This window comes from Limanda limanda, chromosome 14 (genome assembly GCF_963576545.1).
Source record: "Limanda limanda chromosome 14, fLimLim1.1, whole genome shotgun sequence".
Taxonomy (NCBI): domain Eukaryota; kingdom Metazoa; phylum Chordata; class Actinopteri; order Pleuronectiformes; family Pleuronectidae; genus Limanda; species Limanda limanda.
Window position 1 is genome coordinate 26,026,198 of NC_083649.1, and position 20,924 is coordinate 26,047,121.

At 39.7% G+C, this 20,924-nt stretch overlaps 1 protein-coding gene across 2 annotated transcripts in view; it reads right to left on the bottom strand.

Annotated features, from left to right (window-relative positions):
- dlg2 (discs, large homolog 2 (Drosophila)) overlaps positions 1 to 20,924 on the bottom strand; it is a 178,888-nt gene that overhangs the window by 26,196 nt on the left and 131,768 nt on the right. Inside the window, exons 8-15 of one of the 2 annotated variants that reach the window (XM_061086350.1) lie at positions 18,446 to 18,499; positions 17,429 to 17,479; positions 15,539 to 15,663; positions 8,217 to 8,386; positions 7,711 to 7,847; positions 6,347 to 6,491; positions 5,452 to 5,617; positions 714 to 773 (exon numbers count right to left, since the gene is read on the bottom strand). In XM_061086350.1, coding sequence (XP_060942333.1) covers positions 714 to 773; positions 5,452 to 5,617; positions 6,347 to 6,491; positions 7,711 to 7,847; positions 8,217 to 8,386; positions 15,539 to 15,663; positions 17,429 to 17,479; positions 18,446 to 18,499 — 908 coding nt within the window. The remainder of the gene's footprint in view (positions 1 to 713; positions 774 to 5,451; positions 5,618 to 6,346; positions 6,492 to 7,710; positions 7,848 to 8,216; positions 8,387 to 15,538; positions 15,664 to 17,428; positions 17,480 to 18,445; positions 18,500 to 20,924) is intronic. The other variant, XM_061086351.1, reaches the window with a different exon arrangement.

Here is a 20,924-nt window from a genome sequence, read left to right on the forward strand (position 1 = left end):
AAACTTGAAATATCTAATGTGAACAGTGAGTAATCTGTTTTCTACAAACATGCATGATATTTGAAAAGTCATTATTCATTGATGACTGACATTTGAAAGTAGATCTCTGAGAAGAAACAAGAAAGAGAGAAGAAAGGCAACTTCAGAATATTTACAAACTATTTGGTAAGGCAAAAACAAAATGAAAAGACGTCATGCTTAAAAGCCACTGTGATGACAGGTGCATGGTCAACTGATTCAGCTGATGAAAAACAGCTGATGGCTGATATGTGATCCTGATATTATTTTTGTTATTTTTAAATGTTGCATCTCCTAAAAAATTGATAACAGTAACAAATTAGCCTCAATTCCCGAACTTAAAGGTACATTTATATAATTGTAATACACTTGTGTATTACACTGCTAAACGCAGTAAAGCATTTAAAAATAAAACATGTGTATTGTCTCTGCTTGCTTAAGTAGAGCTGTACTCTTTTTCTTATTTTTAGTAATATATCCACAACATATAAAAAAAACCTTTTACTTTAATGCCTGCAAACGGTTTTCGGTTTTGTGAATACTGATTAACTGAAATGCCAGATTCCAGCCGGATTCATCAGCTGGGAGTTTAATCTGTGCAACACGAGAAATTTACAACAATCCCTTGCAAGAAAAAAAAGATGCTGTAACTAACATGCAAGTGCATGCAGTAGTTGACACATTAAATACCTCACCTCAACTGGAAGTGCTGGGAATCAAACCTGTGACACTCCCCATCATCTAGCGAAGGATTTCTAATAAGATGGAAAGAGTAAACTTTTGGTAACCAACCACTGAAACCTTCCTATCAGGAAATGCTGCAATCTATTTAAATGTATAGTCCTTATTTCTATTAAACATTAAGACACTGAAACACTTGGAGGCGTGTTACACACAACATACCAAGACAACTGAAAACAGAAAAAGAAACAACCTTGAAATAATGATGTGAATGTTGCATGCCAGAGATTTGTCATCGACCGCATCATCACCGAATATCATCTTGTACATTATGTTCGCTCTTACACATTACGCCCGCGTGGAGATGCAGAGCTAATCTGCTGAGGATGCATCGCATATTCATATTGGTCGCTCAACATTGAATAAACTCTGTGTGTGCATCCTGCTGTTTGTGACCCGACGTGGATTCAAGTGGGTTTACTGGAGCATGCAGGAGTCATTTATACATAATGTGTAGTGTAGTGAGATTGTAAAGTGAGTCATGTAGTCGTACTACTGAAGACAAATAAGAGTAGATGGCTGTGTAGACAGTGTGTAGGTGTTGTTTACACATAGTGTTGGGGAGTAACGGAATACATGTAACGGCGTTACGTATTTAGAATACAAATTATGAGTAACTGTATTCCGTTACAGTTACAAATTAAATAGATGGTATTCAGAATACAGTTACATTGTTGAAATAAGTGGATTACATGACGGTACTTCTCTGTTTCACGAGTTTATTCACTCTCTCGTAAATCCACCGGAGGCAAAGCCCCCAGGAAGCAGCTTGAGACCAGGGCTGCCGTAAGAGCGCCCGGCCCCCGGCGGCGTGAAGAAGCCTCACCGCGACCGGCTCGGGACCGTTTCAGGCCCGGGACCGACGCTCTGAGAGAGTTCCGTCGCTACCAGAAATCTACGGAGCTGCTGATCCGCAAGCTGCCCTTCCAGCGCCTGGTGAGAGAAGACCGACCTGCGCTCCCAGAGCTCCGCTGTCATGGCTCAGCAGGAGACCAGCGAGGCACGCCGGGTTCACACCGGACGCTGAAGCGCCGGGCAGCGCTTATAATATCACCCGTTGACCCAGTAGTATAAAAGCATATGTTCACTTGTTGCTCCAACATTAACTGCAACAGCGTCCCAATTTAATGTCATCCATCTTCAAGAACTTCTCCGCTGTTTGCTCCGTTCAATGTCGGGTGTCGAGGGTAAATTACGTATTCTCCACTCAAGCCAATGGGGAGGGCCCCCCCTCTCTTTTTATCTTTATGACTGCTTGTGTGTCTGTATGGAGGGGCAGAGGGGGGCATGTAATAATGTGATTGGTAATATTGGTAAAATTAAAACTCCAGGACAACAGAAGGGGAATTTAAACTATGGGATCCATACTTTATCATTTATATCATATAAAATATGTCATCAATATCGTTTAAAATCATTTTTCAGTGTGTTTCCTGGAGCGATACGGTCGCGTCAAGCGCAAACAAAAATAGACTCGACGCCGAAACGATCGCTGCACGACGCGAGGCAGCCTTGCTGTGGCGCTGCACTTCAGCCTCCGTTGGGACCGGCACAGAGGTGGGAGTGGATGGGAGCCGGACATCCAGCTGGCCCGCCGCATCGGCGGAGAGAGAGTTTAAACTGCTGCTGCTCCACTGACTATAACAACGCCGCAATCATACACTTAAAAAAATGCAATACAAACCGGAAGTATTCCAAGTATTCAGAATACGTTACTCAGATTAGTTAATGTAATTGAATACGTTACAGATTACATTTTTGGGCATGTATTCTGTATTCTGTAACGAAATACATTTTGAAAGTATCCTTCCCAACACTGTTTACACACACACTTAAGCATGAAGAGTTTCACATGGACTGGTGATTGTGGCATGACGTCACTGTTTGGCCTGCTTTACATACTGCAGCACGACAACAACAACAACAACACTGCAATACTGATCTTGTCCTCGTCCTCCTACAGCTCTCTCTCTCTCTCTCTCTGAATCTCTGTCCCTTCTTGCTGACTTATTACAGAATGTGAGGATCCAATTTGTACTATCCACACATACATACATACACAGTGCACAGTGCTACACTTTAGGTCAGCACGGTAATCTCAGAGACTATTAGTGACGCACCTTCTGCAAGAGCAAACAGTAAACCTCTTATCTCCAAAGAGAATGGAGGACTAATCTCTCACTCAACAAAGCTTAACACAGGGGTCCTTCAGTTATCCTCTGAAACAAGCTTTTGTTCTCACTCTGCTGCAATACTTTCTTAATGCAATATGAAAACACAGCATAAATCTCAGCACAGCACGCATCAATGGCCTAATCTAACAGCCCTTCATCAAATGCTGTGACATACAAAATAGACCAGCTGAGACGGCCACTCACACCAAACCTTCCATGTTACAAAGAGCATCCACCTGTGGAAACATTTGCTGACTAGACAAACAAAAGCTTTACACGTAGATCTGACTGGATCAGTTATTTAGCCCATTCGAGCCTTATGGCAGCTTGCTTTGGGATTAGGTGTTAGGGTAGCTGAGGTGGGGCCTTGCTAATGATTGGCTGTGATTCTGTCCTAGAAGACATGTTAAGCTTTCTGCTGTTTGGACTGGGAGCAGCTGAAGAATGAGGTAGAAAGATATAGCAGGCAAGGTAAAAAGACAGAGGGATTAAACAGAACTGGAGCATTCAGGGATTGTGCACTTCAAGAGCCTGATTTAGTTTCCACTTCCAGTGCTAACTCAGAATAAAAAAGATTAAAGCTTTTGTTTGTATTGAATATTTCTGCAAAAATATGAACACCAACATTAATGATCCTTTAGAACTTTGTTGGACTGTACACTCTTACAGCTGTCAAAAATGCTGTAATGCATAGTTTTTAAGTTCTCATATCTGATTTATGCCACGGGTTAATAACCTTTACACACACACACACACACACACACACACACACACACACACACACACACACACACACACACACACACACACACACACACACACACACACACACACACACACACACACACACACACACACACACACATACACACCACTGCTCGGTGTGCAGTTTCACTTTCTGCTCTGCTTCATAAAAAGGTATTTTTGTTGCATCGCCTCTTGTGTTGCTCCTAAGGAGTGTGGCTTATCTCTACAGATGTGGCAGAGAGATTCCAAACAGACGCACCGAGTTCCAACAATGGGTATGTGCCATGATTCAGCTCAGGTCATATGAAAATCCATAAGAAAACCCAGATGAAACAGCCAGATGACTTCTGATGCCGTCCCACAGTAACAGGCATGAGGGGCAGATCCCCTTTTACAACATTACAAAAGCCTTTCTAAAGAACAACTTGAGACACCAACAATAAAACACTACAGAACTACGGCTCTGTTATGTTGAATTGTAGTTAGTTGAAACTTGGAGCAGACGTTAGTGACAATGGCATTAAACAACAAGAAATCATAAAGAAGACATTCAGCTGCAAACACAACACAGCATAACATAAATGCTGGACTTCAGCAGACCAGTGGTTTTCAAATAGCTGTTTCTGTGGACTCTGCATTTCATAAATTTGTGATTGATTCAATGTGATGAGAATATAATGTTGCAGACCCTTGTTGGTGATCAAGGGGGAATTTTTATCCACCCAGAAGTTTTTTTTGAGGGGGCATCTTTGAAAAACACTGTACAGAGACTAGGGTTGCAAAGGGGCGGAAAGTTAAGCTCGGGAATTCTGAAAAAAAAAAAAATACGCAAATTAAACGCTGAGCAATAAAAACATCATTCAAAACTCTATTTTAAAGATGTATGGAATGCAGCACACGCTGCACATCGAATTTCAACCCTCCACTGTGCATTCTTCCATCACATGCACAGATAACTCCCAGCATCCTTCACTCTACAGCAGGGCTATTGAGGCCTGCTGTAGTGTGCAGGACTAGTCAGGTGAGTTTCGATGATATTACTGGGGAAAATATATTAGCATGCTGATTGAGGATTGTTCATCTGTTCATCTAGCCTATTTCCATTCATTTATCCATCAATTGTAAAATATTTTTACAGAAGATTCAAATTGTTTGGCTAACTATTTATATCTCTGGCATTGCATCAGTGTGTTTTTACAAACTTTTTTCTCATCTTATTCTAACAATGCCACGTGCACTACCTCATGTGTTTAGACATTTCAGCCCATCCAATGTAGAAGGAAAGGCTGTGTACATTTGCAAATACTGTGCAAAGACCTATGTTAAGAATGACACATTAAGAAGTGCCCAAAGTTTCCTCAGGGCTCAAATCAGCCTATGACAAAAACAAAATGTTTATATTTATGTCTGTATATGACAAGGTAAATACAGTTAGTATAAATTACCCACAACATTTCCAGTTTATTCCCATTAATTCCTGTTAATTCCCGTATATTCCCGTATATTCCCGTTAATTCCCATGGAAAGTTTCCAACTTTGAATATTCCCGGAATTTTGCAACCCTAACAGAGACACAGACTTTGGGATTAGTGGGATTATACAAAAATAGCAAGTGATCTTTTCAAATTGCAACATAACTCCCCTTGGAGTTTTGATTGCTTTTTGAATTTTTAACACAGACACAAATCAGTCGGGATGAGTAGGAGACAGGAGGAGCAGGGTAGACAACGATTCTACCTGTAGTTCTAGTTGTCTGGTAGGAGGTAATTACCGTAAGAAGGAAAAACCATCCAACCTGTTTATATCCTCTTCCCCCAGTAAGTGCTTAGGAAGGGGGGAATAACTCCCCGGGGAGATGGGGGGGAGACCGGACTTGTACTCCAGAGTTCCACTGTTGATGGGGGAAGAGATATGATTTTCCATGGCTGGAGAGAAAGCTGTGGGGGTAGAGTGAGAAGGAGTAAAATATATTATTTTGGGATTAATCTCTGCTATATATCAAAGTTTTCTGTAACATAAAAAACATACTTTTATCAAGAATGAATAATAAAGTTTGTAAACAAAAGTCTGACGGTTCAGCTTTTGTTCAAATATATTTCATATGTGAATTACACAGTAAAGATAAAGTGAGGGTTATAAAAACCTCAAGTTTGAGAATTCTACATGTTCACAGGAATGTGTAATTCCAAGTAAATGAAAGAGGCTGATGGTTGTTGTAGTGTTTTAGTGGGTTTAACAATACATTTACAGTAATGTTCAGTGTTGGGTGCTCTCATCACCCCAGCAGGCAGCAGCAATGGGTGAAAACACTCCCCAGTGGAGAGCTAATGTGCACATAAATCCATAGTACACTAGCAATGAGTTCAAAGGAGATCGATTATTCGATTTACATCCATTAAGTGGCTAAAACACAACATCACATGTGCTGTGTGTCAGCCTGACATGTAGGTGAGAATAGTATGTGAGCAATAGCAACTTTAAAAAGTGATATCTGGATTGTGTGAACTGAGCTATGAATCATGGAGCTTGAACTCTTTGCAAGAGAGGTTACATTTCCAGTCGTGCTCTGAGATATGGTTTCTGCTACAACTTTCTCTTCAACATAGTCAAACTTTTCTAAAGACAGACGACAAACCAACTCATAAATACAAGAGACGGTAACTTACAGTGTGTGATATCAGGAGGCCCATAGGGATCTGATAGGTAGACATTGGTGGGCTTGCCCACCTTAAGGTAGACCACGTCCGACGTGTTCTTCAAAATAGTCACAGCCTCTTCATGAGACACTTCCTCCAGAGTGTAATTGTTCACCTGTCCAGACAACGAGAAGCCTTAATGTGTTTAGTTAGTCGTTTTAAACGCTGCCCTGTGATCCCTTCCTGCTCACTTCAGCATAGCTGTTCCCTGCCTCCAGGGGACTGGATTATGACAGATGGTGAGAACACGACAGTAGGAAGGTAATTAACTTAAGCTTGCTGTTAAAGTACTCAGCCACTAGGTTTCTACATTGTTGCTTTCATTTAGTTTGAATGTTTACAGCCGCAAACACACTGACAAGTTAATGTCCCACAGAAAGTATTACCTTATTATAGGATTACCATTAGCCTCAGTGGAGACAGTCTGTCTTGACAGAATACAGATTTTATCGTTTTTTACAGAAATTCCTTAAATTGTTCTGATCACTGTACTGATTTTCATTTTGTTATCATAGAAAAACCAGTAGCAACTACACAAAGGCTTTAACAGTGCATTTTTCATTCAACTCTCACAGTTGAATTCTCAGAACATAAGTGTGTCTTTCCATATCACATCTCTTCAACCTCCACACATTGTAGTGGCAAGGAAAATAATGCTGTGTGTTCTCCACAAGCACTTTAATCTCAGTTTGATTAGTTCACAAACCCTTTACCAGAGTTGGGGAGAGTTAAGGTGCGCTTTAGTAAACTTCATGGTTCATTTTTTTATGGTAATCAGCAGTTTCAGCAGATATTGAGCTATGGACACTGCTCCACGTTCAGTGTGTGGTAGACTCATGAAAAGAGATGTTACCAAGCTCCAGTGAGTCCTTTTAGCCTGTTACTCTTTTTAATCTCATTGATCATTCTGTGTTGAGCTTCCATTTACTGTAGTTCTTATGATGTTTGTTAACATCAATCTGCAGTAAGCTTTTGTAGATGTCATTGGCAACGGAGTTCACATACTCTGTCCAGCCTACACAGTCGAGTTTGGATCCTGTATTCAAGAGCAAACTGTCTGATTTCAGTAGATTGTTTGTTCATAATCGTCACAAAGGTGAAGATCTAAGGAGGATCTTGATTTTAAGAGAAATTATATTATGTCCAACATAAAGATGGGTCATTGCTCTTTTTCTTACCACTGTGGTATGACATGTCACAATCTTATATGATATTCAACTCTAAGTACATTTGTTGTATAGTTTATGGAACTGGAAGCAGCCTGTGTTTCAAAACCATCTTCCAAAGGCTAAGAATGGGACTCATGTGACATTGCCAGCATACCAGGTACCCACCATTAACAATCTGTCTCCAACTTGTAGTCGCCCATCCTTCTGTGCTGCCCCACCTTCAATGATTTTAGTGACATATATGCTGTTGTCACCAGGGATGTGCTGGTTTCCAACTCCACCTGCAATACTGAAGCCAAGCCCTGTGTGTGTGTTTGTGTACATGGAAGTAGCTGGTTAGTGTCTGGGTTATGTGTCTGATAGACACATTGCCACATTAGACATGGGGCAAAAAACACAATTACAAGAAGACATGCATCATGACATACCAGCATATGTATACACATATCTTTTATAATTAGACATTTTTTATGTAAAAATGTTCACCACCTGCTGTAGTGCTTTATTTGTGTTTTGAAGAAGCTTTAAATGTGATCTAAGAATGTTTAGTTGTGATATATGAATGACTTCCCTCACAGGTAACTTTCATTTGCAGTAATAGATTCCCTTGCAACATTGGGTGAGCGTGTATGTGTATGTGTATGTGTATGTGTGTGTGTGTTTGAGCACACCTTTTGGTCCTTTGATGAGTTTGATCTCAATGATGGTCTCTAACATTGGCCTCCGGCGCCGTACATATAGTCGGACAATAGAACCGGCAACCTTCAGGGCCTCTACTGCCTTACTGTGAGAAACCTCAGACACGTCTGTATCATTCACTCGCAGGATGCAGTCGTTTACTCTGGAAAAGAAACGGGGGAATTGGCTTGATTGTGATAATTCAAAATTAAGATCAAGGCTGCACTCACATTTCATTCTTTAAAAACTGACAGGATGTTTAAGTGTGATGGGAGCGTGTGAAAGGCAGATGTACAGCAGCATTAGAAAACATTTTGAGAATCAAACCCTTACATATTTAGTGGTAGATCAAAAAAGTAAAATCTTCAGCTTCGATTTAATCACACAATATTCACCCTCATTTTACGCCAATTTAGATGAAAGATTTTGACAAAACCATGAAAAATGTATTATTATCTGGAAAGCAACTAAGAAACAAACAAATACGGAATGGATTGAATTAAACAAGTCGCAGCTTTTGTGGAAACAACTAACATGCTTACAGTGTAGAGAGAGTTCCATTTTTGCATCTCCCTGTACACACAAACACACGGAGACACATCTGCTGGAGATGTGACTGTGTGTGCTTGTTGGCAGTAGATCATGGTGACCCATGTTTCTCGACACCGCTTTTGGAATGCAGCCAACATTATGCATATTAAAGACTTATATCTGTGATAAGTGACAACGTGTGTTGGACTGTGAATGGGTGTGTGGATGTGGGTGGGCACACAAGTGTGTGATAATCAGAGTCAGCAAGCGAATCAGTTTGAAATCCTCTGAGGTGTCGACCAAAAAATTCATGCCATGGGACTCAAGGACACAAGTCTCCTGGGGGCGCTGACAGCAACAGCTGTGATCCAATGGGTACACACACACACACTCCCAGACACACACACACGTAAATTATATTCTCTCTTTGCCTCTTGCCCTGTCACTCTTTATACAGCTCCTTCGCTGCATCATCATGTTTTGTAACAGTAACCTTCAGACAGTATCAATATAGCATGGTATTTATGGAGCTTTTTTCCTATCATTATTCAAGACCGTGGTCTTTTAGTTTGAGCACATGACTTGTTGAATTTATGGTCAGATTGTGTATTACTTCTCGCAAAACCCTTCCCTTGCACTGAAATAGCTCCAAAAAACTCAATAGGTATTATACAAATGACTGTAGCCAGACAATACATCTCCACTTTATCCTGCTGTACAAACATGAGTCCACACCCACATCCTGGTGCAGGCATCTTGCACTGGTGTCAATTCGAGTCTAGTCGTGATGTGGCTGCTGCATCAAAGTCCTGCCAATATACTTGTACGGCAAATCATGAGTCAGTCTTAATAGGAAATCATGATGTCTCAACTAATTAAATTCAGCACAAACATCAACACGTAAACAGACTGTACAACATTGATAGATATAGTATTATCTTCAAAGTAGTGTCTGTCCACTACATTAAAGTAAAAACTGCTTAACCAAATTAAAATCTGCCCAAAGATTGTAGGCCAAACTATTGATAAATCTATTAATCAGCCTACCATAGTAACATAGGTTGGCCTACAACATTGTGTCTGATCACAATCATGAATGTAGATTGTTTCCATCTGACCGGAGACACAATGTTCCAAGATTTAATAAGGTGAGAATAAAAAACTAGACCAAATGTACGTTAAATTGCCTTGAGCAATCATTTTCTTTGTTTTATAATGTTGGATGTTTGTAGGGTTGTCTTTTGTGTCATATTTTTGTGATATTGATGTTATGTAATGTATGTATTTTTCATCATCATCATCATCTCTACTAATTCCAGAGATCTCTGTTTGGGTGTGGAACACATTTTGAAAGAACCGCTCATGTGTATATTGTTAAGGACACAAGGAAGTGCAGGGTCAGATTTAGTATGATTTGGACACCCGATACATTCAATACTAATAAACTTTGAATAAACAAGCCCTTAGTGCTCTGTATAGCAGCAGCAGCTGGGACAAATCAACACAAGTGAAATTGTCAATCACGACAACAGCTCATTCACAACAAATGGCACATTCACGACAATGGCAACGATATCTGATTCTCCAGTTTTTGGTTCTGCATCGAACTTCACTGGGTTCTGTGACTTTATCCTGCAGCAGGTCTTGACTTTCCCCGGCTCTATTACTGCATGTCACATTTGCAGTTTCAGAAAGAAAACTGAAATAAGAATTACTCAGGCTAAGCGAACAGCACATTCCAACAGGCACTGCAGTTGTACCCTCCAGTATATCATCAAATTGTACTCAAAACAGGTCAATCTGAGGAGGGCTGTTTTAGACAGGGTAAGAAGGCTGCTGTTTTAAATGATCACTGTGGTATTTTGTCCAAATTTTTTTACAGACATTTCATTAAGACCCCAAGGAACCATATCAACTTGTGGTAAAATGGGCATAATATGTCTCCTTTAACATTTTATTGCCAGAGGGTAGCACCTGCAACACCCTGACTGTTTATTACTTTTTTTATGAAAACTTAATGTATGACTTGTAAATAGCACCAAACTCTGAACTGCATTACATTACATTTCATTCAGGTGACGCTGTTATCCAAAGAGACTTACAGTAAAGGCCGGCGCATGCTTCTGCGTTTTCACAGGCCCGGAGCGTAAGAGCCCTTCTGGGCCCCTTACGTGCTTACGTATCCCTTCTTACGTGCATAGTGCGTCGCCCAATTTTTCTCACTGGACGGCAAAGCTCCGCAAGCGTAACGTAGCAGGCAAGGCTGTGATTGGTCTGCTAACTACATCATTTCCGGAGTCGCATTTCCGGTTCATGCCCGATAATACCGGCGGAAACCACGGAAGATTTAGAAGAACGAATATGGACCAAATAGAAGAGCACTTGGCAGAAGATATCAGAAACTATGACCACTAGTATAACCCGTCACTGAACGGCGGATTTGTCCGCCAAAAAAAGGCTCTGAGGAGCCGCCGCGGCGATGTAAATAAACCGCTCTTCTTCGACAAAAAACATTACTCCGCCTAGTGTTCTGGCGGGGAATTGCATGGCAACACGCGCAACGCTTGGAAAACCATGAATGACAACGAGTCCTGCATCACAACTGCGTGAAAAGCCGCAGACGCCATTGCAGAAGCATGCGCCGGCCTTAAGTCCATTCAACCATGAGGGTACAAACCCAGCCCAGAACAACAAGACTCAAGAAAGAACAATTTGCTTCAAAAAACTACAAGCACTTCCCTTAGCCACCGCGATACACATGCCAAAGATGAATGGCTCACGATATACACTGCCGTTAAGAAATTGATGCTCCAGATACTCAACTAGCTCAAAGGAAGGCCAGTTTTATAGCTTATCTCACCAGCTAATCAGTTTTCAGCTGTGCTAACATAATTGCACAAGGGTTTTCAAGGGTTTTCTAATCATCCATTAGTCTTCTAAGGCGATTAGCAAACACAATGTACCATTAGAACACTGGAGTGATAATTGCTGGAAATGGGCCTCTATACACCTTTTTAGATATTTCATTAAAAACCAGACGTTTCCACCTAGAATATTAATTTACCACATTAACAATGTATAGAGTTTATTTCTGATTAATTAAATGTTATCTTCATTGAATTATCTTTTGAACGGTAGTGTTTTCATTCCAAAGACAAATGGACAGACATACAGACAGTTTGTGGAATTAATAGGCAGATGTCTAAATTAACACTAAATTGACAAACCCAATGATAATAGCAATTATTATTACAATAATAATTGTAGCTCTTCTGAGAAAAGTCTCAACTGAAAAACAACAAATGCAAACAAATTAGGAGAATTTGTATCATTAATGATTTTATGCAACATTTAAGCGATAAAATGGTGGAGCTATTGTGGGTTTGGTTCTGACTGTAAACATTTTCCTCTCTAAAGCAGGGCATGAAGCAGCCTCCATGAGGAACACTTATAATGCTGCAAGCAGTCCCTTAAGCTGAGCCAGTGCATTAAGTATGCTTAGTGCTCTACTACAGTGTCCCAGAGCAGTGACAGGAAGTGTGTCTGGCTTATTTAATGATAGAGAAAAACAAATCCCCATCAGGCCTCCTTCCTCACAGAGATTAGACCTCCACTCCATCCATAATGCATTATGTCTCACTGCCCACCTAAGAGTGGGTGACCATCAATTAGGTTAACGGTTACTTATACCCAGCCTGTTTCTCCTGTGAGCTGCTCAAGACTGGTGCTGTGCACGCACATGAGTGTATAACTTTAGCCCTTGTGAACTGACAAAAACTTGTAGTTGATGACTTTAAGATAACTTGAAGTAAAAACATAAGATATGTAGAGCTGAAACCATGAGCAGTGATTGACTGAGTACTGAACTTGTGTGATTGCAGGTGTGTAAATTAACATGTACAGGCTCTCTGGAAATATATTGATGGACATAAGTTTCATGTTGTGAGTGTGTTTCTGCATTGTTCTAGCCATGGTATATTTTGGCTTAAACAATTAGATAGCCACATTGAATGTGACAGGTGCTGTTTCTCGATTTGCAAACTTTGATGAATTACCTTTTCTTTAATCCATTAATCTGTCTAATTACCCAGATGGTGCATTAAAAACAATAAGTTGAGTGTGAAACAAGGACATTTTCAATGCTTACAGCTCACTGTCTTGGTTGCATAAAAAAGAAAAGGGAGGGGACCACCAAACTTCCTTTGAAGAAGAGTAGTCCCTTATTACATCACAGATAGGGCACACAAAAGTAAGGAACACTTTTAGGTTAAGTTACGTGAGCAACGCATCCGCAAGATATTTCGGTGAGAGACAATTACAGCCATATGTCAAGTGAGGTGACAATGGCTATGTTTGATTTGGGAAAACAATACTGTCTTGTTGCAGCTTTTAGTTATGACTGCGTACATAAATTATAGCATCTGATTTGAGACAAAAACCCAGTTAGAATTATATTTTTAAGGACTTTTAAGTCTTTTTAACTTCTCTATCTAGTTTGGAATTACTCTTGAACCTGCTGGGACTATAGCAGTTTGAGCCGTTGCCGACCAATCAGAGCTCACTTTCACCAAATGATCACTGAACATGGAAAGTTCCCTCGCAGTGAGAGCTTCTTGAAAAATGTTTGCACTGCCTGAAGCATATGTATGATTATTTTGTACCTGGTTGTTAAGTGTATATTCTACTGCGTATTAAGTTGTCAGTTATCATGAATACTGCTGCATATTTGTAAACTTTTTAAGCCATTCATAATTTTGTTGACATTCATTTATGTACTGTTTTGAAATTAATTGCTATGTTATGTTGAATTGTCTTGTGATGAACTGTGCATGGGTTGCCACCGTGGCAAGATATTTATTTATTAACCCTAACCCTCTTAATAAACAAAACACAGGATTCATTATAGATAGTGATACACAAGGGTAACATATCAGATGTACACAGCCCATTTCATATTACACATATACAGTCAAACTGCTCTGGAAACACAGCAGGTGTAGATGCGGTACAATATCTCACCGCCTCATACACATTTGCATTACACCAGAAATGTTCTAAGATAACTGCTCTCAGTCAAGCTGTGTCTCTCCAGTTTCACACTTGGGGTTAAAGTGTTTATGTTTATTATTAACATGCCATGATCCCAGGTGTCAGCTATAAAATGTGTTTTCCCTAGAGTCAGCGTTTACTCCAGGTATGAGATGAATGAGCTCAGGTTGTGCTGTGTTGCCTCCTTAACAAACTACTGTAGCAAATTATGTGATGGACTGTATCCATACCCTCTTTACTCAGTACAGTCATTAGGCTGTTACACAAATAAAACTGAAGCACACGACTTCAGTTAAACAAAGCAAATGTTTCTGAATGTCCAAATTGTACCAAATTATCAAACTTTGTGCAAATAATGGATATCTGTGAAGCTGGCTCCCCATGTGGCCGGGATATGGATACAACTATTCATTTTTGCATTAAGAAATTACATGTGAATTCACGGGCTGATTATGTCAGCATCAAATCAACAGCCAACTGACTCTAATGTGGCTTCATTCATTTGTGCACAGATTTTGCACAACAACCCTAGAATGGCACTGTGTGGGCACATACCTCTGCAAATGATGCCCAGTAATGTGGCTGCATTTCTTTCTTTGACATGTATTACTAGAGCTGCTGTATTTGTGGTCCTCCAGAACTGCTTTAGTGACAAAAGCTTAGTAAATCAGGACACACATCAATAATGACTCTAAGGTTGTTTATGGTTGTGTGCTAAACAGAAAAGCTGCACCTCCTCTCCTGAATCCTCTAACATCCTAGCATGCCTAATTTCAGTCTTTACATGATGATGCAGTAGAGTTAGCACTTCGTACTTTCTCTGTCCTCTCGTACCGAAGTGTTGGTATTGTTCGCTTTGATTAAAACTTCCAAATGAGTAAATGTTCATTTAAATGAGATTATATCAGTTGAGGCTTGTGTATTATTCCATGAAAATTAATATAAATGCTTAAGTAGTTAAAAAAGAAAGAACCTTTCACTCAAAGATGAAATTAGCTTTCAGGAGTAAACACAGGGAGTAAATGGCCAGGCTCCAGATGAAGTCTGTGGGCATGGTCTTTAAAAACACATGAAAGCTTACCCCAAAAACAGGAAAGAAAAAACAAAGGTCATATAATGTGCACATCAGTTAAACATAATATGTATTACTACTGCTTTAATGTACTGATCAAAAGTACCGTGTCCCACTTTACTCAGCATGGGTGTATGTGTGTTAATTTCTCAGCCAATTGCAGTTTGTAGCAACATGTACTGTGCAATGTTTCACAATAAAAGCCCTGTTAACAGAGGAATAAGTTCTGTCCAATAAATTGATTGAAGACTTTTATAATGGTTTTATAATAATTTACAATAATTACAGGAAATGTTTGTATAAACTTTAAAAAGGGAAGCGAGCAGAAAACAAAACTAACCTGACCTATGATCAGTTATAATTATCATACAGAGGGAATAAGACATAAAGTCCTGCTTCATATAAATTATCTGCAGTTGAAATAAAGGGCCTAAAATATGATGTGAGGTATCAGTGGAAACTTGTTGCACAGCTTGTGGTTGTTTGTGGTAAAGGACAATGAGAGTCATTATAATTGTGCAAAAAAAAAAAAAAAAAAAAAAAACAACAACATTACGTTGTTGTATTTAATTGTTAATGCTGTTTCTCAAAAATCTTTTTTCCAGTTGGGTCTGAAAACCTGTCGTCTCTTAATACCTGTGTGAGTAAGTGTAAAGGACTGACCTCAAGCGTCCATCCTCTGCTGCAGCACCTCCAGGGATGATCTTAGTGATGAAGATACCAGGGTCATCTCCAACGTGTGGGTTATCTGTTCCTCCAGCAATGCTGAAGCCCAACCCTGAGTTACCCTGTAACCATGGAAACCAGTGAGTGACAAAGAGGTCAGCGCCGCCAGAACTCATTGTATATAGTGTCCTTAATGGCCAACATATCAACAGAAACATGAACAGTTGAACCTACATCAGTGTGATAAAAGATACCTAAAATGACAGAAACCATTTTCCAGATCTTTCACATCCATTAAATTTGATTGATTAACATGATGAAGGAAAAATATATGAACTGCACTGCAGCCAGAAAACGGGTCTCAACTGAAATGCTTTGAGTTCACTACACTCATTGTTTGCTCCTGTTAGACTATAATATACCTTTACCTTCATATAAAACCATCTCTGCCAAGCGACACTATTCTGTCCAAATCCCCACATCACTGTCAGATGAGCTGCTTCATCAATGTAAATGTGTTGATTTGAAGTAATTCTAAACTAGATATCATATGTATTAAATAAATATTCATAATGTTACAATACTTTTTTCATATAAGATATCATCTTTGAAATGTCAATGTTTAGGCTTGTTGTCCTTTATCAGGTTGGTTGGTTGACATGACTTACAGTTGACCTGCTGCAGCTTTTAGTTTACGGGTTATTGTGATATTAGCTACATTTAACCTCAGATCAGCATCTCATTTATCTATAGTTTTTCTAATTTCTAAATGCATCATATTTGACAGTACTCTGCCAACAACTACAAAATGTCCTTACGGCCATGAATGTATGCATTCAACAGACAGTGCTTTTTTAATCTGTTGAAAAGCACAAGTAACAATTTCTTTAACAGTAAATCTAATATCGTAACTTAATGTTAAAGGTCACAGCTCTCAGTGTGATTATACAGTGGTCAGAGGCTTTAAGTATTCAGCTTGCCATTAAGAAATGACCATGGCGTTCTACTTAGCAACAGTCACAACCTCTCTCCTGAGGTAACCTAGCTCTTTATTATTATTATTATAACTTTGCTAAGGAGTATTACATTTAGACATGTTGGCTCTGCAAATACAAACCCCTGGAAGCCCAATCACAAAATTAAAGCCAAGCTTTGATTAAGTTGTTTGCTGATTGGAGCAGCAGCTTCTCTTGATTACAAAATCTACTGAGCGTGCCTGCAGGCCCTTGCTGCCTGGAATGCTAAATCTAAAAATGTCCAGCTCTCCAGGGCTACACGGGAACCGGACAGTGACTCACCATCATCTAGTGGCAGATGATTAATATGGAGGTCATGGAATTTGGATGGAGGCTGCACTGCTGTTTGAATCTTAGCTCCAGTGCAAGCTTTGGTGTTGGTCTTAGGCCTTTTCTCTGCTCCTCATTGTATAAAAACTCCACTCTGCTCCTCTCTGTGCACACTGAGCTGGTTCTTCCATCTCAGTGACTTGGAGATTAATTTGCAAGCTCACGTGCCACATCTGCTTTAGCCCGCAAATCACTAAAGGGTAGTGAAGGGTAAAATTGTTTTGTGCCATGTCAAAAATCGGAATGAAGTCATTTTCAAGTCAAAGTTTAATACTTGTCATTGATAGGGTGGGAAACTGAGCTAATCTGGGAATGTAAAAGTGTTTCATTCCAAATTCATTTTAGACTTGAGCTCAGATATATACACAGCTCAGAGAGACACGCGCTGGGGGCAGACCTTTGGTGAAGCAGAATGAAAGTTCCCTCTATCACATCTCTGCAGTGTATTTGAAAGCCTCCAGGAAACGGTTTTACTCGACCGCAAGCACGTTCTCAAAGATTTTCTGAGGTCAAACACAGCTGCCGGATCTGAAATACTCACCCGCTCCAGAGTGATTTCCTCAAACTCATATTCAATTTCTGTGCCGTTGACCTTAGGGAACAAAAATAGAAAAGATTAAGCAAAGCAAGTCAATCAATTTCTGTAGTCCTTCAAATGTTGCTTTAAAATGAAAATACCTGTTAAATTATGTTAAATTATTTTTTATAAAGGATGATGTTCAGTAACTCTAAGGCCAACTCCAATACTTAAATAGAAGTGAGAGGTGCTTTCTGTTTTAAAAAGATCCCTGCTCAAGGGAAACAATTTAAGAAGATAGTTAATTAAAGTTGTTCTCATTCTGTATTTCACAAAGATGATTTATTACCAGCCAGCCTCCGTCATTATGAATATACGCAGGTAAAGCAAATAAGCATATAAGATGCTGCAATTCAGATTCCCAGTTTAGCATCACATATTATCATCAGAACTGCATATCATCACGGAAGCAATCAAGACCCAAGGACTAAATTAGCAACAGCAGGAACAGTGCAGACAAGTTTATCGGATGCCACTTCTGATAAGTGTATGTCCAAGCTCTGCCACATCAAACATTTCAATAAGAAATGTTGTCTGGCAGGAAAGAAACAGTCACTGAAGGATGCAGGTGCTCTCCTGTCTTCAGTTCTTTACAAATCAGAAAAGTGTCTTTAGTTGTTAACATTACTGCCATCTGTAACAGTTTCTCATCGATTCCAATCTGTTTTTGGGAAGTATTTCTTATTAATTCAGCTTCTGGGTGGCACCAAAGCTCCATTTATTTGATTTGATGTAAAAAACTGGGAAAAGTGTTTGAAATGAAGGTCTAGAAAATCTTGTGCTGGTATTTTATTCATGACAAAAATCAATAATTGAGCACTGCGACCTCATTTGTTTTTTTAAAATAAGATACTTGATGATCTCACCTCATTCACAATATTGGAGCTTGAAGGACCGATTCTAGTCAAATGTGTTTGAAGTATTGATCTTTAACAAAAAAAACTAATTGGCACATAAAAAGGCACAATGATTCAAACTCACGTAAGGAACTGACTCCAAAGTGTCTGTGTTGACGATTATTGGGGCAGGGCTGGCCTGTAAGAGAGACAGAGAGAAGGAGGAGGAAAGAGTGAGACCCACCACTGTCCTACTTTCAGGGTACAAGCTTGTGGATCGCTGTATCATCAACAATTTAACACACTCGCATTTGCTGGATGGCACCATGAATACTCCTTTCTCATGCATAGTACTCTGATAGAGTGAGTATCGCTGAATGGGTTAAACAAGAGAGGCAGATGAAAACATGGGTAGTAAATGAATGGATGTGGTTAGTTTATATTGTAAAGATGTGTAAATCTGTAACCTTACTAATAGCAAAGAAACTGCACAAGCATGGTAATTGCAATTACAGATTCCCACAGGGCTGCAGCTTGTGTAAAACCTTAGGTTCAAGGTGTCTTTCCTCTGCACCTGTCATGGCTCAACTGTGGTGCACTGCACTGTATTGAAGGTTTGACCTCCAGTCAGGTAATAATATTAATGTCATAAATTGTGCAGTATGAAATAAAACCAATGTCGCACAGCACACGCACAAAATGCCGTCTCCTGCTCGCCTGTAGAAAATGAGCAGATAGTTAAAGGCAGGAATCTCAAGAGAGGGACTCTTGGCCACAGTATGAATGGATATTAGATTAACTGTTCAGTTAACAGAATGTAAACAATGAGCCCAATGTATGAAACTCATTTTAAAAACTATACTCAAGATCCAGGTAGAGATTTTTGTGAAAGTTGTCCATAGAAGATGAATAAATCTCAAACATTCAAGGGCAATAACAAAAGAAAGGCACAATCATTCTTCTTTGCACAATTAGAATAATAGAATAAATAAAAAAGAATGCAATGCATGTCATGCAGTATCGTGTTCATGTGTGTGTGTGTGCATAAGAGCGTGTAGAAGAGGCTCATACGTGGCCATGAGCCTCTCTCTCTCTCTCTCTCTCTCTCTCTCTCTCTCTCTCTCTCTCTCTCTCTCTCTCTCTCTCTCTCTCTCTCTCTCTCTCTCTCTCTCTCTCTCTCTCTCTCTCTCTCTCTCTCTCTCTCTCTCTCTCTCTCTCTCTCTCTCTCTCTCTCTCTCTCTCTCTCTCTCTCTCACACACACACACACACACAATCAGTCTCTACTATTGTGACATCTCAGAGTGCCTCAAAGACTGTGTACTTGCTGTGCATCTGACTGACATGATGCTTGATGTGACACCAGGCTAAGTGTCATTGGCCAGAGACTTAGCCTGTCCACTAGTGTCTCCATCACAGCGTTCATACGGCTTTACCCACTAGGTGCAGAGCAACATGCACTGTAGGATTGGCTGGTTGTTTAATTACTCACACGCAGTTAATAAATTAGCAATCTTCTATAAATTGTGAGACCCTTGTTTAATAAATTAGACATGTTTATACACAGTTGTGATATCAGTCATGCCTCTACTACTGCTGCTCAGACTGAGCACCTTTGTCTTAATTTCAATTATCCGCAGGACCATCGATCAATTGTATCGTTTCCGTTATCCGCAAGGTTTATGAGTATCTGCCCACGTGTTACCATTTCACAATTACTGAGACCACTGTGCTCCTGGAAACAGTCTTTAGAGATGGTTCTACTTTCTTGTCCTGGTGTGCATTTACAGTTTTTCACAATTGTTAACACACGTTTTTAAAAACAATAACGGCTTTCTCAAAAATGCACACAGAAAACTCAAAACCTCACACACAAAATGCTAAACCTGACACTCCCTTTGCAAGATGACTCTTTGCCATCAAAATGGAACTCGTGTTTTTATTTGGTACACACAGCCATATTTTCAAATGACACACACGTACCATTTATTGAGTACACACAACTAAGCATTTGCTTGCACACTTCAAAGCATTTACAGCACACTGAAGTGCAAAATTAAAAACACAATCATCGAAATGGAACACACCATATGAATGACAATGACTGGAGAATTAGCCATTTCTCCTTTTGTAAACTGTCTCAGTGTAGGCCTACTTTTTTCATAGTCAAACATAAAACAGCACACAAATATGCAGCAAAAAAGGTTTATTTCGGTACACACAGAGAACAGTACAGTACTGACACAGACAGCATGAGAATGCAAGTTCAACACAGTGGGCTACAGTGAGACACTGTAGAAAAGGAACAATATTGGATCTATTCTATTCCATTGTTCATCAAAACAAACAAAGGCTCAAGGCACTTTTATGCCGCAGTCCTGATTGCAAATCGTTCAACAGACATGAATGTTTAGAGATTTGAGTATTTGTGTGTTGTAGGTTGATGCTTTGATATTTTACTTGAGAAGTGTGTGCAACAACTGAACATTGTGTGTAGTGTTTTGACAACAAGGTGATGTGTAATTTACATCAGAGTGTAAAGAAGGAAAGTCAGAGTCTAATGCGGTAAGGGAGTGTGAAGTAGTGCCAAATTGGGTCAAGCTATTGGTACATGAATTTTCGCTTT